Source organism: Sus scrofa, chromosome 9 (genome assembly GCF_054392235.1).
Source record: "Sus scrofa isolate SSC_HxYL_T2T_F1_AM1 chromosome 9, Sscrofa_HxYL_maternal_Yorkshire_Landrace_v2.0, whole genome shotgun sequence".
Taxonomy (NCBI): Eukaryota; Metazoa; Chordata; class Mammalia; order Artiodactyla; family Suidae; genus Sus; species Sus scrofa.
This window is the reverse complement of record NC_139391.1, coordinates 10,721,170-10,736,028: the sequence shown is the minus strand read 5'-3', so window position 1 is coordinate 10,736,028 and position 14,859 is coordinate 10,721,170. Positions and strand designations below refer to the sequence as shown.

General features: G+C 40.6%; 1 protein-coding gene across 50 annotated transcripts in view; it reads right to left on the bottom strand.

The window, feature by feature from the left end:
* Positions 1-2,375: 2,375 nt before the first annotated feature.
* Positions 2,376-14,859, bottom strand: part of EMSY (EMSY transcriptional repressor, BRCA2 interacting) — an 87,947-nt gene continuing 75,463 nt past the window's right edge. For 28 of the 50 annotated variants that reach the window (XM_005667141.4, XM_005667144.4, XM_084975268.1 and 25 more), the window contains 4 exons: positions 12,676-12,827; positions 9,946-10,509; positions 8,478-8,978; positions 2,376-4,403 (listed from right to left, as the gene is read on the bottom strand). In XM_005667141.4, the coding sequence (XP_005667198.1) occupies positions 4,209-4,403; positions 8,478-8,978; positions 9,946-10,509; positions 12,676-12,827 (1,412 nt within the window). In that variant the 3' untranslated portion in view covers positions 2,376-4,208. Of the gene's footprint in view, positions 4,404-8,477; positions 8,979-9,494; positions 10,510-12,675; positions 12,828-14,859 lie in introns of those variants that run through there. The other 22 variants (XM_084975282.1, XM_084975287.1, XM_084975300.1 and 19 more) reach the window with 2 other exon arrangements.

The following is a 14,859-nucleotide window of genomic DNA, read 5'->3' as shown; positions in this document are numbered from 1 at the left end:
GTGGCCCAAGAAATAGCAACAACAACAACAAAAAAGACAAAAGACAAAAAAAAAAAAAAAAAAAAAAAAAGAACCCGATTAGGATTTTAAGGGTGATGTATTAATTTCCGGAGAACAGCTTATTTTAAAAGTTCTCAATTTAATAATAAAATAGAAAATAATTCAATTGAGAACTAGGCAAAGGATATCTTCCCATAGATACACGAATGGCCAGTAAGCATAGGAAAAAGAGCTCATCATTAGCCATCAAGATGTAAATCAGAACCACAATGTGCTACTACTTCATATACTAGGTACGGCTATAATTAAAAAGACAAATTATAGGGAGTTCCCGTCGTGGCTCAGTGGTTAGCAAATCCGACTAGAAACCATGAGGATGCATGTTCGATCCCTGGCCTTGCTGAGTGGGTTAGGGATCCGGCATTGCCGTGAGCTGTGGTGTAGGTTGCAGACGCGGCTCGGATCCCACATTGCTGTGGCTCTGGTGTAGGCCGGTGGCTACAGCTCCGATTCGACCCCTAGCCTGGGAACCTGCATATGCCACAGGAGCTGCCCTAGAAAAAGGCAAAAAGACAAAAAAAAAAAAAAAAGACAAATTATAGCAAGTGTTGGTGAAGATGGAGAGAAACTGGACTCTCCTACACTGCTGGTGAGAATGTGAAATGTGCAGTGACTGTGGAAGTTTGGCAGTTCCTCGAATTGTTAAATATAATTGCCATGTGACCCAGCAATTGCACTCCTAGATATTTACCCGAGAGAATTGAAAACACATGTAAAACTTGTACACAAATGTTCACAGCAAGCATTATTCCTAAGAACCCTAAAGCGGAAACAACCCAAATGCCCACCACCAAATGGAGAGAACGTGTATATCCACACAGTGGACTGAGCCATAAAAAGGAGTGGAGCACTGACACATGCCGCAACATGAACGAACCTTAAAATACTATACTAAGCGAGGAGTTCCCACTCAGCGGTTAACGAATCTGATGAGCATCCATGAGGGCGCAGGTTCGATCCCTGACCTTGCTCGGTGGGTTAAGGATCCGGCATTCATGTGAGCTGTGGTGTAGGTCGCAGATGTGGCTTGGATCCAGCATTGCTGAGGCTGTGGCATAGGCCAGCAGGTACAGCTCTGATTAGACCCCTAGCCTGGGAACCTCCATATGCCGAGGGAGTGGCCCTTAAAAAAAAAGAAAGAAAGAAAGGAAACACTATACTATGTGAAAGAAGTCAGTCACCAAAGACCACATATTGTATGATTTCACTTATACAAAATGTCCAGATCGGGAGCTTGGGCTTATCAGACACAACCTAGAATAGATTTACAAGGAGATCCTGCTGAATAGCGTTGAGAACTATGTCTAGATACTCATGTTGCAACAGAAGAAAGGGTGGGGGAAAAACTGTAATTGTAATGTATACATGTAAGGATAACCTGACCCCCTTGCTGTACAGTGGGAAAATAAAATTAAAAAAAAATGTCCAGAATAGGCAAATCCACAGAGACAAATTAGTTTAGTGGACGCCTAGGACTAGGGTGGTGGTGGTTTCAGGGGTGACAGCTAAGGGGTACACGGTTTCTTTGGGGGTTACGCATATGCTTTAAAATTGACTGTAGTGATGGCTGCCCAACTCTGAACGATATACTTTAAACAGCTCTGAACTTTATACTTTAAATGGGTGAACTGCATGGCATGTGATTTAATCTCAGTGAAGCAGTTTTTTTAAGTTCTCTAAATGCACCTTAAACTGCATCTGCAGTACGAAGAATTTATCAAAGTTTACTTTAAACCAAATGTTTTTAATCTTATCACTGTCTGTAACAGTTGTGAGGCTTTTGTCAATTTTGTAGGATTAGCATCAAAATCTCTGAATACCTTTCACAAGGATGACAAAGTTACATTTAATTTATGGACTTAAAACATGAAATACTGATAGAGCTAATGCGACAACTTTCAGTAAAAGGATGCCTTGAGACCCATGTATGGCATGTCCAGCCATCCACTCAGGCAAGGAGCCTAAAGCCACTCCTGCTTCCTCTTTCCTTCAGCCCTCCCTCATCTCCATTTCACCAGCGGGCAACCCTGTCTGTCAGCCCCATAAGGGCAGGGTTTTCTGTGTATTCATTATGGTACACTTGGTGCTTAGAACAGCACCGGACACAGAAAAGATGCTCAATTAATATCTGTCAAAAAAAAATGCAATTCACGCTCTCCTTGAAATTAACACCTTAAAAAATTCAAATCCCTCACTTGATAAATACATACTCATTTTAAAAAATTCTATGGAAATTTCATTTGCCATTTCAGTTGCTGAAACTTATTAAGGCTAAATTCTCAAAGGGAGAAAGGTTAAGCTATGGTACCAGAATATGCACAAGTAGAACATAACTTTATTCAAGTTTGCTCTTGTTACCTGATCCATGAATATTTAAAAGATATTTTATTTTATAAAAACTTACACCTGGAAGGAATTGACCATAACAGAGGGCTTAACCTGGAATACATGGATAGACTTAGGGGCCTACACACCCCTCAAAATATATGCAAAACCTAACATGTATATTGGTATGTGTAACTTTTTGGTGAGAGAGTTCATAGTGTAATCAGATTTTCAAAGAAGTCTATGACCCAAGAGGTTAAAAAAATTACTTAACTGGAAACAGTCGCAAAGTCTTTTAAACATGAATTTGTACAATAAAATAACATCCAACAGCTCCATCTATGGGTATAAGTCATTATCACCTAGGAGAAATAATGACAACTACCAGAGATCAGTGCATCTTATGAATGCTTGTGTTTAAATCTGCAGTGTCACTCCGGTGGGAGTTTATTTACTACTGGATCACAGCTTTTTCTTTCCAGGTATAGATGCAAAAATTAGGAGACCGTTGATGAATTCTACTTACAGTACTTCAGCACCAAAAAAACTGGGCAGTTATGCTGATATATGTATGTACAGTTCAACATTTGTCACTTAAAATGCTTATTTATAGTGAAATCTATATAAAACCGTTAAAAACTTTTCTATTTACATTCTTTAAAAAAAAAAAATGAAAAGGACAGTTTCCTTTGCCACAACTTGTCAAAACTGACTCCTACCCTCCCACCCTCGTACCCCTCACTCTACTTGTGACAGACAGGATCAACAAGACCCAAACATATTGCTTAAACAAATCATGTCCTAAAAAGGTAGAATGCTTAAAAACGTTACATTTAGAGCTTAAATGAACTTTTTATACATTTCAAAGGGAGGTTAAACAAAAGCATGTAAAGGCTATTTTCAAAGTCTCAGTCCAACACGAATGTGCAATTTCAATGTTACGATAGCATCATATGAATAATTTGTTTTCCTGAACATAACTGAACATTTCCTTTGGGCCAGAAAATGTTTCTTTTCCTCTGTTTCACAACGAAACATTTTCTCATAAGTTTCCTTAAAAGGAGAAGGGGGAAGGTGGGAGGTGGAAAGGGTAGGCAATCCTGGTTTACAGGAAATTTGTCAGAAGGAATATGGCCTGCTTTGAAATGTTTACATTTAAATAAATAGAAGGCAAGTGTGCTGCCTAGAGCACAAAGGAACATAATAAATTAGCATACAATTGGTGAGAATGTACAAGCCACCCAAAAAGCCCTTCCTACTGGTTAGGGATCTGATTTCCACCATTCAACAAGGATCCTTTAATGCCAGTATTTCTCTAGATATTTTATAAAATATGAACGGAGCAGGTGTAAAATGTTAATCAATTCAGTACTTCCAGGGATTTGCAAAAACACATAAGATCAAAACAAAACAAAACAAAAAAACTGTTCTGGGCACTGTTTCAAAATACAAACTATTCACACTCCTTTTTTTGATGGTGGTTTGCTCAGTAGAAACCAGTTTAGAAACATTCACAGGAAAAGTCTCTTCCCACTGCAAGACACACTTTTCCATCCACCAAGGTCCAACAGAGAAAGAATATCAGGTCTTATGTCACTGTAGAGGTGCATTTTTTTTTTCTGTTTTAAAAAAAGTACATTCCCCTGTGAGTTTATCTTGTTTTAAAATGCTACTCCTGCAGCAATTCTTGTTGAAACACTGCTGTTTCAGGGTCCACAGCCTAAGCATGGGCAAAGTGCTCTCTTTAGACATCAAAATATAAGGGTTTCCCTGGACACTTGGTAACCAAGTAGGTTTTAAAGTGCACTCCTGTGTCCAAAACACTAGGACCGATCAGCAGAACTCTGAGAGGGGCTGGGTTCAGTTCCATCTTCTGTGCTACTGTCTATGTCCTGCTCCATTGCCGTCTCATCATCATCCAGTTGTTGACTGGTGAAATTGTTCAGCTCAAGGAGCCCGCTGGGCTCTACGACCACATTAGAGCTCGAGTGGCAAGGAATAGCATACTGGGGAATGGCCTGAAAGAGAAGACACAGGAGAGAAGCTTATGATTAAAAAAAAAAAAAAAAAAAGGAACAGAAAGAGTTTCCCCAACAACAATAAGGAAGGACAAAAAGGAAACCGACATTTATTGGACAACTACTAAATGCCAGGCACTGTGCTAGATACTTTCGCATATGATATTCTACTACATTTTCCTAACAACACTATAAGGAAAATATTATTCCCATTTTACAAATGAGGAAACTAAGATGGTAAATGACTTAATCAAGGTCACACAGTTGGTCAGGGTTAAAGGCAAGATTCAAATCCAAGTCTTTTACGATTCAAAGTGATCTTTCCACTTCTTGATGGTGCCTCTTGTAACAAAGGAGGCTGAAGTCTGTGCCTAATTCAAGAGAAAGACTTTGAAGGACAATTTTATTTGGTCATTAGGCAAATTTTAAAAGTAAATGTAAATATAATTGGATGTTGCTTATTATTATCTGCGGTATCTGCTGATACCACAATATATTTTCAGCCCTTTGGTAGTTCAAAGGGGAAATTATTTGTTTGGTTCACATAACAATCTTTATTGAAAATAGGAGAGGACAAAGCTGTCTTTTAAACAATAAAATTACCAATAGATAAACACATACTATGCTCACATTGCCTTATCAGACAGATTCTTCTTTCTCATTATATACCTTCTTAAAAGGTATATCAGTTCATATCACACTCCTGCTTAAAACTCTATAATTGTTTCTTGCTATATTTGTTATAAAAACTGAACTCTTTACCATGGCTCCAGCCTGATACCAAACTTACTTGTACCACAGGGCCTTTGCACTAGCTCTTCCCCTCTTCCTGGAATACTTTTCCTCCAAATCTTTACATGGTTAGTTTCACCTTGTAATCTGCATCTTATCTCAAATGCTTAGAGTAAAAGGCTTTGAGAAACCTTCCTTCAATGTCCTTGAAACCACAGTATTGTGTCGGTCTCCCCATGATATCCTGTTAGAATTTCTTCATTGCATTCATCATCTCTTTTCTTATTTCCCTTAGAACGCAAGCTCCAACAGAATATGGATCCGAGCACAGATCTTGAATATCTTTTTCACTGCTAAATGCCCAGAGCTTTGAACAGGGGTTGGCACACTTTAGATGCTCAGAAAATGAATAATGCATCTTTAACATAAAAAAAAACCCAGAGCAAAGCTGGATATCAGCACTTTGAAAATATACCTAACCAAAACAACCTTCTACTGGGGGGAGAGGCAAATTTAAATACTATTGAGAAAATAGTGCAAGGAGTTCCCATTGCGGCTCAGCAGGTTGAGAACCTGACTAGTATTCATGAAGATGTGGGTTCAATACCTGGCTTTGCTCAGTGGGTTAAGGACATAGCATTGCCACAAGCTACAGTGTAGGCTGTGGAGGCGGCTCAGGTCTGGCATTGCTATGGCTGTGGTATTGGCTGGCAGCGGTGGCTCTGATTCAACCCCTAGCCTGAGAACCTCCATGTGCCACAGGTGCGGCCCTAAAAAGACAAAAAGAAAAGAAAAGAAAAGAAAAGAAAAGAAAAGAAAATGGTGCAAGATGTTTCGGCATTGATCCTAGGGTGGTTTTTTGTTTGTTTGTTCATCCTCCCTCACCCTCGTCCCTTTCCTGTTCCACTTAGCTCATTACTAGGTGGACTTTTTCACTGGGCAAAAGTCTCAGTCAGGGTCAGGATATCCGTTCAGCTCTGGCTCTGACTTGCTGTGGACTTCTGAATAAGTCATTTTACTTCCTTGAATTTTAGTTTAACCTTGTGTAAAATAAAATAATTAGAGAAGATATACTCTAAAGATCCTTGCAGTTCTATAATTCTATGAATGCCACATGCATAAACTCCTTCAGAATAGAAGATACATTTACTCCTCTGTGCTCACACCTAGTACAGTGCCTGGAACATAGAGGTTCAATAATACATGTAGAATGAATGAATGAATGAATGAATGAATGAAATACAGACTAGCCATCTACAAAGCACAGTGCTTTTCACTCGAAGCATTTAATATCAAAAACATGCTGAATTTTTACAGAACAGTTTTCAAGGAATCAAAAAACTTCTGCAGTCTTCCTTCACCCATGCCAACAGGTTATTTAATCTGTAAAAATCAATACTTTGGGTCAAAGCTAAGCATAACTAATGAGACCTGAACATTTTCTAAAAATATATTAATGATGAGTCTAATAACAGGAGCTAATCTTATTGAGTATTACTCTATAACAGACACCTAACTAGCTGCTTCATAAACATTTTCTCAATGCTCAGAACAACCTGGGGAGGTAAGTGTTACTGTTTCCATTTCATCATAGGTCTTGAAACTGAGGGCAGAGGTTAACTCTGTTGCTCAAAGCCACGATGCCGCTAAGGAGTACAGCTGAAATTCAAATCTAGGTATTTCTGACTCCAGAAGCTCAGTTCTTGATCATTAGGCTCCTTTTCCCTCTGACATAGCAACCCAGCATGTGGCACATGCTAGAAATTAGCTGCATATTCTGTAAAGAACCTACTCATTAGCTAACATCCTTGATACATGAAACGAATTACATTTTCACTCCTGTTCATTAAATACAGAAAATGATTTCCAAATAAACGAATTATTTGGAAATTATTTTCAATTTAGTGAGTATACCAATTTAAATCCCCAGAAGCCACAGTAAATTTTAGTAAAAACAGTTTTATAGCTATCATTTATTGGCAGTCACTATAAGCCAGCTACTGTGCCAGGTACTTCATCTCAATTTTGTGTACATGTAAAGTAGGTTTCCTTATTTCCATCTTACTGACGAGAAAACCAAGGCACAGGAAGGTTAAGTAAGTAGTCTTGCCAAAGTCACACAGTGAATGGCAAAGCCAGGAAAGTACTCCTTTCCCACCAAACCCAACTGCTTCAGGGGAAAAAACATGTAAAAAACCCCTCTGGTCAAGGATTATTTAGTTCACGAACATTTGTTTTTACAGGAAGGAACAAATTATTTGAATAATTCAATAGTCAGATCTATTTGCGTCGAAGCACTTCCCCTATTCTTGCTATGTCATATGTGGATTACCATCGGCCAGTTGACATTCTTTCATGGCTTGGCATCATAGGAAAGGCAAAATTTACTACAGGAACTTCTAAGTCGCACCGCAGTGAATCTACAGTAAATACTAGACTATGTTTCAATGAATTCAAATTCTCAATTAACTAAAATGTGCTGCTCTGATACCTTACAAGCAAAAAATGACAAATGTCAAGAAAACAGCCTGATACCTTGCAAGGAGAGAGGGAAATAAAACACAACTCGTCAAAGCTAGCCTGGACTTCAGTCTGGGTCCGTTACATGTGATGACAGATGAGTTTTAAAATGAAGGGACTGTGAGGCGCAGGAAGACCTACTGTCAATGAATAATCCATTACATTCCCAAGCCTGTACTTACCAAGGCAGGACAGTAACTACAAGAGTTTTCAATAACAACAATGATTGAAATAAAAAGCAAAGCTTTAGAGTTAATCCCAAGTTAGATATAAAATTAAGTTATTAAGAAACATTCTCTTACATGTTTCTCCAGATACTTTAAACGCATTAAGGTCTTACTGTCCTGAAAACCATAAATTTGGATCAAGATCAAGAACTGTGTTTTTGCAAGGAAAGGGTCCCTGAAATTAACTAGAAATAGGAGTACAACCCAGTTATATCCCAGGAGTACAGACTAATTATACCCTTTGGGCAAAGACTGGCGAGCCCAAAGTTGGACTTGGGAAGCCGCTGACCTTCTCGGTGGACTTCCTGAGTCAACACCGGAAGTGTGACTTGCATCCCTGGACACTTGGGCTCAAGGGCCCTTGATGGCCTCTAAGGTGTGCTGTGTGACAATCGCTCTCAATTTTCTAGGACTTCCTTTTAGAAGAAATATAACTCTGTATCTTTGCAGCAGGTAGTACCCCGAATTTGTCATATGCCATCTCAAAGATAATCTCCTTGCCATTTGGCTTCCCTCTTCCTGGGACATCCCCAAACACACCAAACCCAAAACCCCCGAGATGCCCAACATTTCTTGTGTTCCTTCTAATTCTTACCTGGATGATAATTTCTGCCGGGCTCTCTTCAGCTTTCTTTTGGCCTACATTCTGAATACGCATGAACTGGCCTGTCGTAGGCACTCCTGGTGCATCGATTTTTCTTGTCGTTAGGGGAGGGCCAACGGCAGATGGACTTGAACAGGACTCTCTACATTTCTGTTGCTGGGGAGTGGAATTCGCCATCCCTGCCACCACCACGTGGGTGGTGGGTAAAGATCCTGCTTCAGCAGTGAGCATACTAGTGGCCAGAGCCTTCTTTGGGGGGTCCACTACCATATGCTCTACATTTGTATCAATCTGAGCTTCCATCAAAGACATTTTCAAAATGTCTGACACTGCTGTCTTCTCAGAGGCCTGAATGGGAGATATGCTTGTAACTGGTGATGTCAACTTAGGCACAGAACTGCCACCAGTTATCTTTGTAACTGTGGGAGGCTGGCGCCCCTCAAAAGTTATCTTTGTAACAGAGGATCCTTGGGTTATAATTGGCTGCTCCACCTGAAAACAAATTGGGGTTGTGTGTGTTACAGCTACATCTCTTTGAGAAAACCTATCAAACACCCCAGACAATATGGCAAAAGAAACATTTGTGTGGTACACTAGGAAGATATTTTGAAGCTCGGTGTTTTAACAAGAGGGCTGGATGGGAAAGTATCTGGTTCCTTTTAAGAAACCTAGCGAAAGAGGAGGGGTTAGAGGACCTTTGTTCAGCCAGCCAAGGTTGAGAGCAGTACAGGAGAAGTCACAGCAGCCTTGTTTTCCTTTGGGATTTACATTCCCAAACCGCACACCTCAACTCATCTCAAATTATTTCAGATCATCTTCAGCTTTTTAAAATAAGAAGTAGGCTCTTTTTTTCACTCTTTTGCTTCAAAATGCATTTATGCAAACACACTCTGTGTGTGTGTATACATATACATGTATTTATAATACACATGTAACACACTTATCACTCCAAAGCCACTGATTTTCCCTCATATGATTTTTCTTTTCAATATCCACAGATAATTCCTCTGAAATCTAAAAGATAAATTTATTAACCAAATAATGATCATATAAACTACAAAGGAAGGTGGTCAATGAAGCTCCTTGAAAGACTGTACTTTACTTAGCATTATTGCCACAGAAATAAGAGTTTTACAGGCATGGAAATAAATATTTTATACTTAAAAATAATTTAGGGATATTGCTTCTATGCACTGTTGATCAATGCTGAAGTGACTTCATTAAAAACCGCCTGGAAAATCAAGTTCTGAGTGCTATGCTTTTTTGCTTCCTATATTAATATATGCATTTCTTCCCTACTGTCAACCTTCTGAAGGGGTAAAGTAATACCAGCGTAATGAGGCTTTTGAGTCTCCTCTTCCGGGGAGAATGCACTGCTAATCACCATAGGGTCATGATGTTCTCATTTTTTTCCGTGAACAGAGAAGTTTAACTTTGCATGCTATCAATATTCCGTTACCTGGCTTGCCGGCTGTTTCTCTGACGAGGCTGGGAGCGGCATTTGGCTTTGGGGGGTTTGGGGTTGCACGTAGATTTTTGGTTGGTTCGGAGCCTGCTGCAGTTTGGGGAGCTGCTGCGTGGTTTTCACTGCAAGCACCTGTACTACAGTTTGTGGGGGCTGTGCCATTAAGGTAGGAAGCTGCCTGTCTTTGGCCACCACGGGATGCTGTGTGTGCTGTACATCTGGCTTGGGCTGTGCTTGTTCTTGCTGGAGAGGGGTGAGTTTTTGATGCCTGATGGAAAGCTGGGGCATTTGCGGGAGTTTGTGCTGGAGCTGGTCTGCCTGCAGGTGGATGGTCTGCTTCTGTTTAGTCTGGAAGCACTGCAGAGTTTTCACTTGTAGCTGAGTCTGTTCCAGCTGTGGCTGGCTAAGCTTCTGCTGTTTAGCTGACTGTGACTGAGTCAGGGCAGATCGATAAAACAGACCTGTCTGAGGGTCTAAAGTGTCCATCTCTTCAACCTCGCCCTCCTCAGTTCCAAGTTCCTCGCTGTGTTTGGTAAAAGCAGTGTGACTGCTTAATGCCTAAGTGAAAAAGGCACAAAGTAAGAATGAAATACAAAAAACACCTGCATTGCTACATTTCCCTCAAACTCGAAAAAACTTGAAAATGAGAAAGCATTCAAAAATTTTCAGAAGGGAGAAGCTAAAAACACCAAAAAACTTCAAGGTTTCTAAATAAAAGGAACTTCAGATTGGGACTCTTTTAATTTCAACTCTTAGACATTAAGTACTGCAAAAACTGGCCAACTCACTTCAATAAGAAAAGTCCTAGAGGGCCCAGAACTTAGAGCCAAGAGGAATAAGGATGCCCGGCATGCCTAGCACAACCCAGAAAAAGAAACGGCTCCCTGGTTCAGGACACAGCTCTCGGGGCTGGTCATCAGAGGTGTTCACCCGCCAAAGGAAGGATGCAGCAACCTAGGAGCAGGCGTCCAGAGAAAAGCCGAGGTTCAGCAAAGCCCACTTTGGCTGAGTGCCCACCTAGCACAGCCCAGCAGGTAGGAGCTGTCTGCGGGCCGTGCCCATCCCAGCCCCGCAGGGGCCACTCTGCTTGAGGGGCACACGGTTCGGCTTCGCCGAGGTCTGTGTAATAGTTCTCTGCACCAGCCCTCCTCGCCCTTTGCTCGGGTTCCAGGCCACCAGGCAAGGCCTCCCCCAAAACCTGACTCCCAGGAGGGAAGGAGACTGGGAGGGGACCAAAGTGCTCCTGTCACTAGACTGGGAGATGGCCTGGTGTCGATTATAGTAGTGTTGGGAGGAGGCAGTGATCTTGAGTGATGTGGTCAGGGCCAGGAGTCTGACCTCTCTGGGTGTCTTTCAAAAAGGTCAAGGTCAGGATGGTCAGACGAGAGCCAGACTCCAGGCTGAGTTCTGACACCCAGCAAAACCTCTGGCCACGTGGCCTTCCTTAGTGACGCAAGATCCACCCCAACCCTATTCTTCCCACTGCCTTGTCAAATGCCACACATCTACTCTAAACTTTAAAACTTTGAGATTCAATTGAAATCCTCCCCTATTTCATAATGACCTTACACATACAAGTTTTTAATTCAACAATTTCTTCATTGTCTTTCTGGTAGTTTGTCTACAACTAGGGCCGACTGCTGCCAGTTGAATGATGATGATTTATATGGCTACTAATGATCAGTCATACTTAAATCTGATATTTACGATATTACTTTATAATAGAGGCAGGATACCTTGGATTTAAATCCTGGCTCTGCTACCTAGAATAAGTACTCAACTTTTATGTGCATCGGTTTCCTCATTTGTAAGAGGGCTATACCCACTTTGCAGGATCATAGCAAGAATTAAACAAGTTAAAAGTATTTAAAGCTCAAAGTACAGTTTTTGACGCAAAATCAACTTATCGATATATTTTTTTTTCCTTTTCTCCATTATACTTGGTAGGACATTTTCTGTTTTTATATTAACTCACTATCCTTCCTATTGAGTCTCTTTCTCAACTGGTCACATTCAGTAAAAGAAGTCAAATATCTATTTACCTCCTTATTCATAATGTTCCCATGAGGAGTCATTATAACAGCAAAATATAAAAACTAATGAAAAGCCCAGCAACAAACAGCTAAACAAGCCAACTTCTATTTCATTTGAAAATCTTACCTTGGTGATAAATCTTCCCTAACAATAAAACATACAAAAACAGTGACCAATTCCGATGCCATAGATTCATCTAGGCAGCCTCACCCTTTTGAAATATTAAGAGTTCACAGAAGACCCAAGAACACTAATTCTTCTTTTTTTTTTTTTTTTTCTATTTCTTTGGGCCGCTCCTGCAGCATATGGAGGTTCCCAGGCTCGGGGTCGAATCGGAGCTGCAGCCACTGGCCTACCCCAGAGCCACAGCAACGCGGGATCCAAGCTGCATCTGCAACCTACACCACAGCTCACAGCAACGCCGGATCGTTAACCCACTGAGCAAGGGCAGGGACCGAACCCGCAACCTCATGGTTCCTAGTCGGATTCGTTAACCACTGCGCCACGACGGGAACTCCAGAACACTAATTCTTAATTACTTTCTCGTGTTAAGACTCTCAGTTCATTTCTTGCATCCTTCACAGATGAAGGAACCACACAAACACCCTTCGACTCAGTGGTTTCCCCTCTGTAAACTGAACCTCATTTCAGGAAGGAGGCAGTGACAGAAAGAAAGAGAAGAGATACAACCTGCTGCATAATGTGGGTGATTGCTCCGGGGGAAGACGCTGGGATGGACTTCACCACCACGGACGTCTGTGTTGCGGTCTGTGACTGAGCCACATGCTGGAGCAGGGTTCGCTGGGGCTGGGAGGGCTGTTGGGGCTGGGAGCGATGGCTGACTGAAAATAGAGGAGGTGATGATATTTCTCCAGAAATCACCACAGCATCTGTAACCAGTAGTCATTTTAAACAAATGTCTGTGAGATTGCGTCACAGAGAAAGTGTGGTACTAGGAGGCAGAAGACCAGAGTCTGCCCATTTATGAGCTGTGTGACTCTGAGAAAGTCACTTATCTTCTCTGAGACTCTGTGTCCTCATCTGTAAAATGGGAATAACAGAGCTATTATAAGGATGAGATGAGAAATGTAACTGGAAGCACTGTGAAATATCATCACAAAGGAGGAACAAACCCTTTAAAGTTATATCCCTCCTGTGAGCTGTACTCTTTCTCCAATGACCTTCACCCCGTTTAAAGTAACAAAACAACAATCCATTTCTGCAATCAAATGCCAGACTAATAGCTTGCAGGGAAGTGGGACAATACGCGTTCTTTAAAGTCTTGGTCTCGGCTCCAAATGCAATACAAAACCCAGAAGCATGCGCTCCTTCATATAAAGTGGCACTGGCTCACAGTTCCTAAAGATACCAGAGTTCAAGATGATGGTGCAAAAAGAACACTTCACCAAGAATCACAACTGGAGTCTGTCCCACTCTGCCACCAACCAGCTATGTGAATTTGAAGAGGTCACTTAAACTCTGTCGCTAACCTCTAAAATTTAGAGGTTTTATTTTGCTTGTTTTATTTTTGGTTTTTTATTGAGATACAAATTTATTTCTTAGAAGACCAAATGAAGTAATGGATTGAAAATGGTCCTTCAATTATTAAGTACTAAAATATAAAGTTAACAAAATAACAGAAAAGTCAGCGTTCTTTCATCTTCTCAAATTTAGCTCATCTGACACAAATGAATCAGTATGCTTTAGCCAACAACTCCACCTCCTAGTCTCCTGCTTCAGGGTCCCATGGAGTCACTATAATTTGTATTTACATTTACATGTAGAAGTAAAACTTCTACATCTATGTTGATACCAACCTATCATTTTTAAGCAGCCTCAATTTCAACTTCTGAAACTAGAAACACTCACCACTTCTTATCCTACAGAGCTTTAAACATGTTCATGGTTACTGGGAAACCAACTTTCTGAATCAGAACAGAGTAAAACAAATCTGCAAAATTAGTTAAGGATTTTGAGACTATTAACACTCTGTCAATACTCCATGGTTTTAATTCTCTCTTCCTCTTTTTTTTTTTTTTTGCCTCACCTGTGGCATATGGAAATTTCCAGGCTAGGGGTCTAACTGGAGTTGCAGCTGCCAGCCTACGCCACAGCCACAGCAACGCTAGACCTGAGCCATACCTGTGACCTAAGCTGCAGCTTGTGGCAATGCCGGATCCTTAGCCCAGGAGCAAAGCCAGGGGTCGAACCCACATCCTCATGGATACTGGCTGGGTCCTTAACCTGCTGGGCCACAACAGGAACTCCTAATTCTCATATTATCTTGATCTACAATTTCAAGTAGTAGTGGTTCCCATACTTAGAAAACTCAAAGATGATCACCACCAAAATCAATGTAAAAGCGCCACTTATGTATTCTAAGTATAGAACTTTAAAACTATCCAGTGAAACATAAACAAGTTTTCTTTTACAACGTATTCTATCTATATTCACAATAAGTAGTTTTTCTATCATTGCTATACATATGCTTACACATTATATGAGATATCTTTTATAAATGTATTACAGTATCTTACTGTATTTCATAGTATGCTTTATATGCAAAAATTATGAGTTAATAAAACCTTCCATATGTGCTCAAACTGACGAAAAGGGAGTCAGGTTTATATTAAAACAAGTATTGAAATCATTTACAGTGTGACTAAATAAGAGAAAAAAAAATTATACTACTATTAAAATTAAGCAAGTAAACTCATGAAGTTTTTTTTTTCTTTTTCTTTTTTGGCCACACATGCAACAAATGGAAGTTCCTGGGCCAGGGATCAAGTCTGAGCCATAGCTATGAACCAAGCCAGAGCTGAAGCAATGCCAGATCCTTAATCCATGGCACCAGGCTGAGGACTGAACCCATGC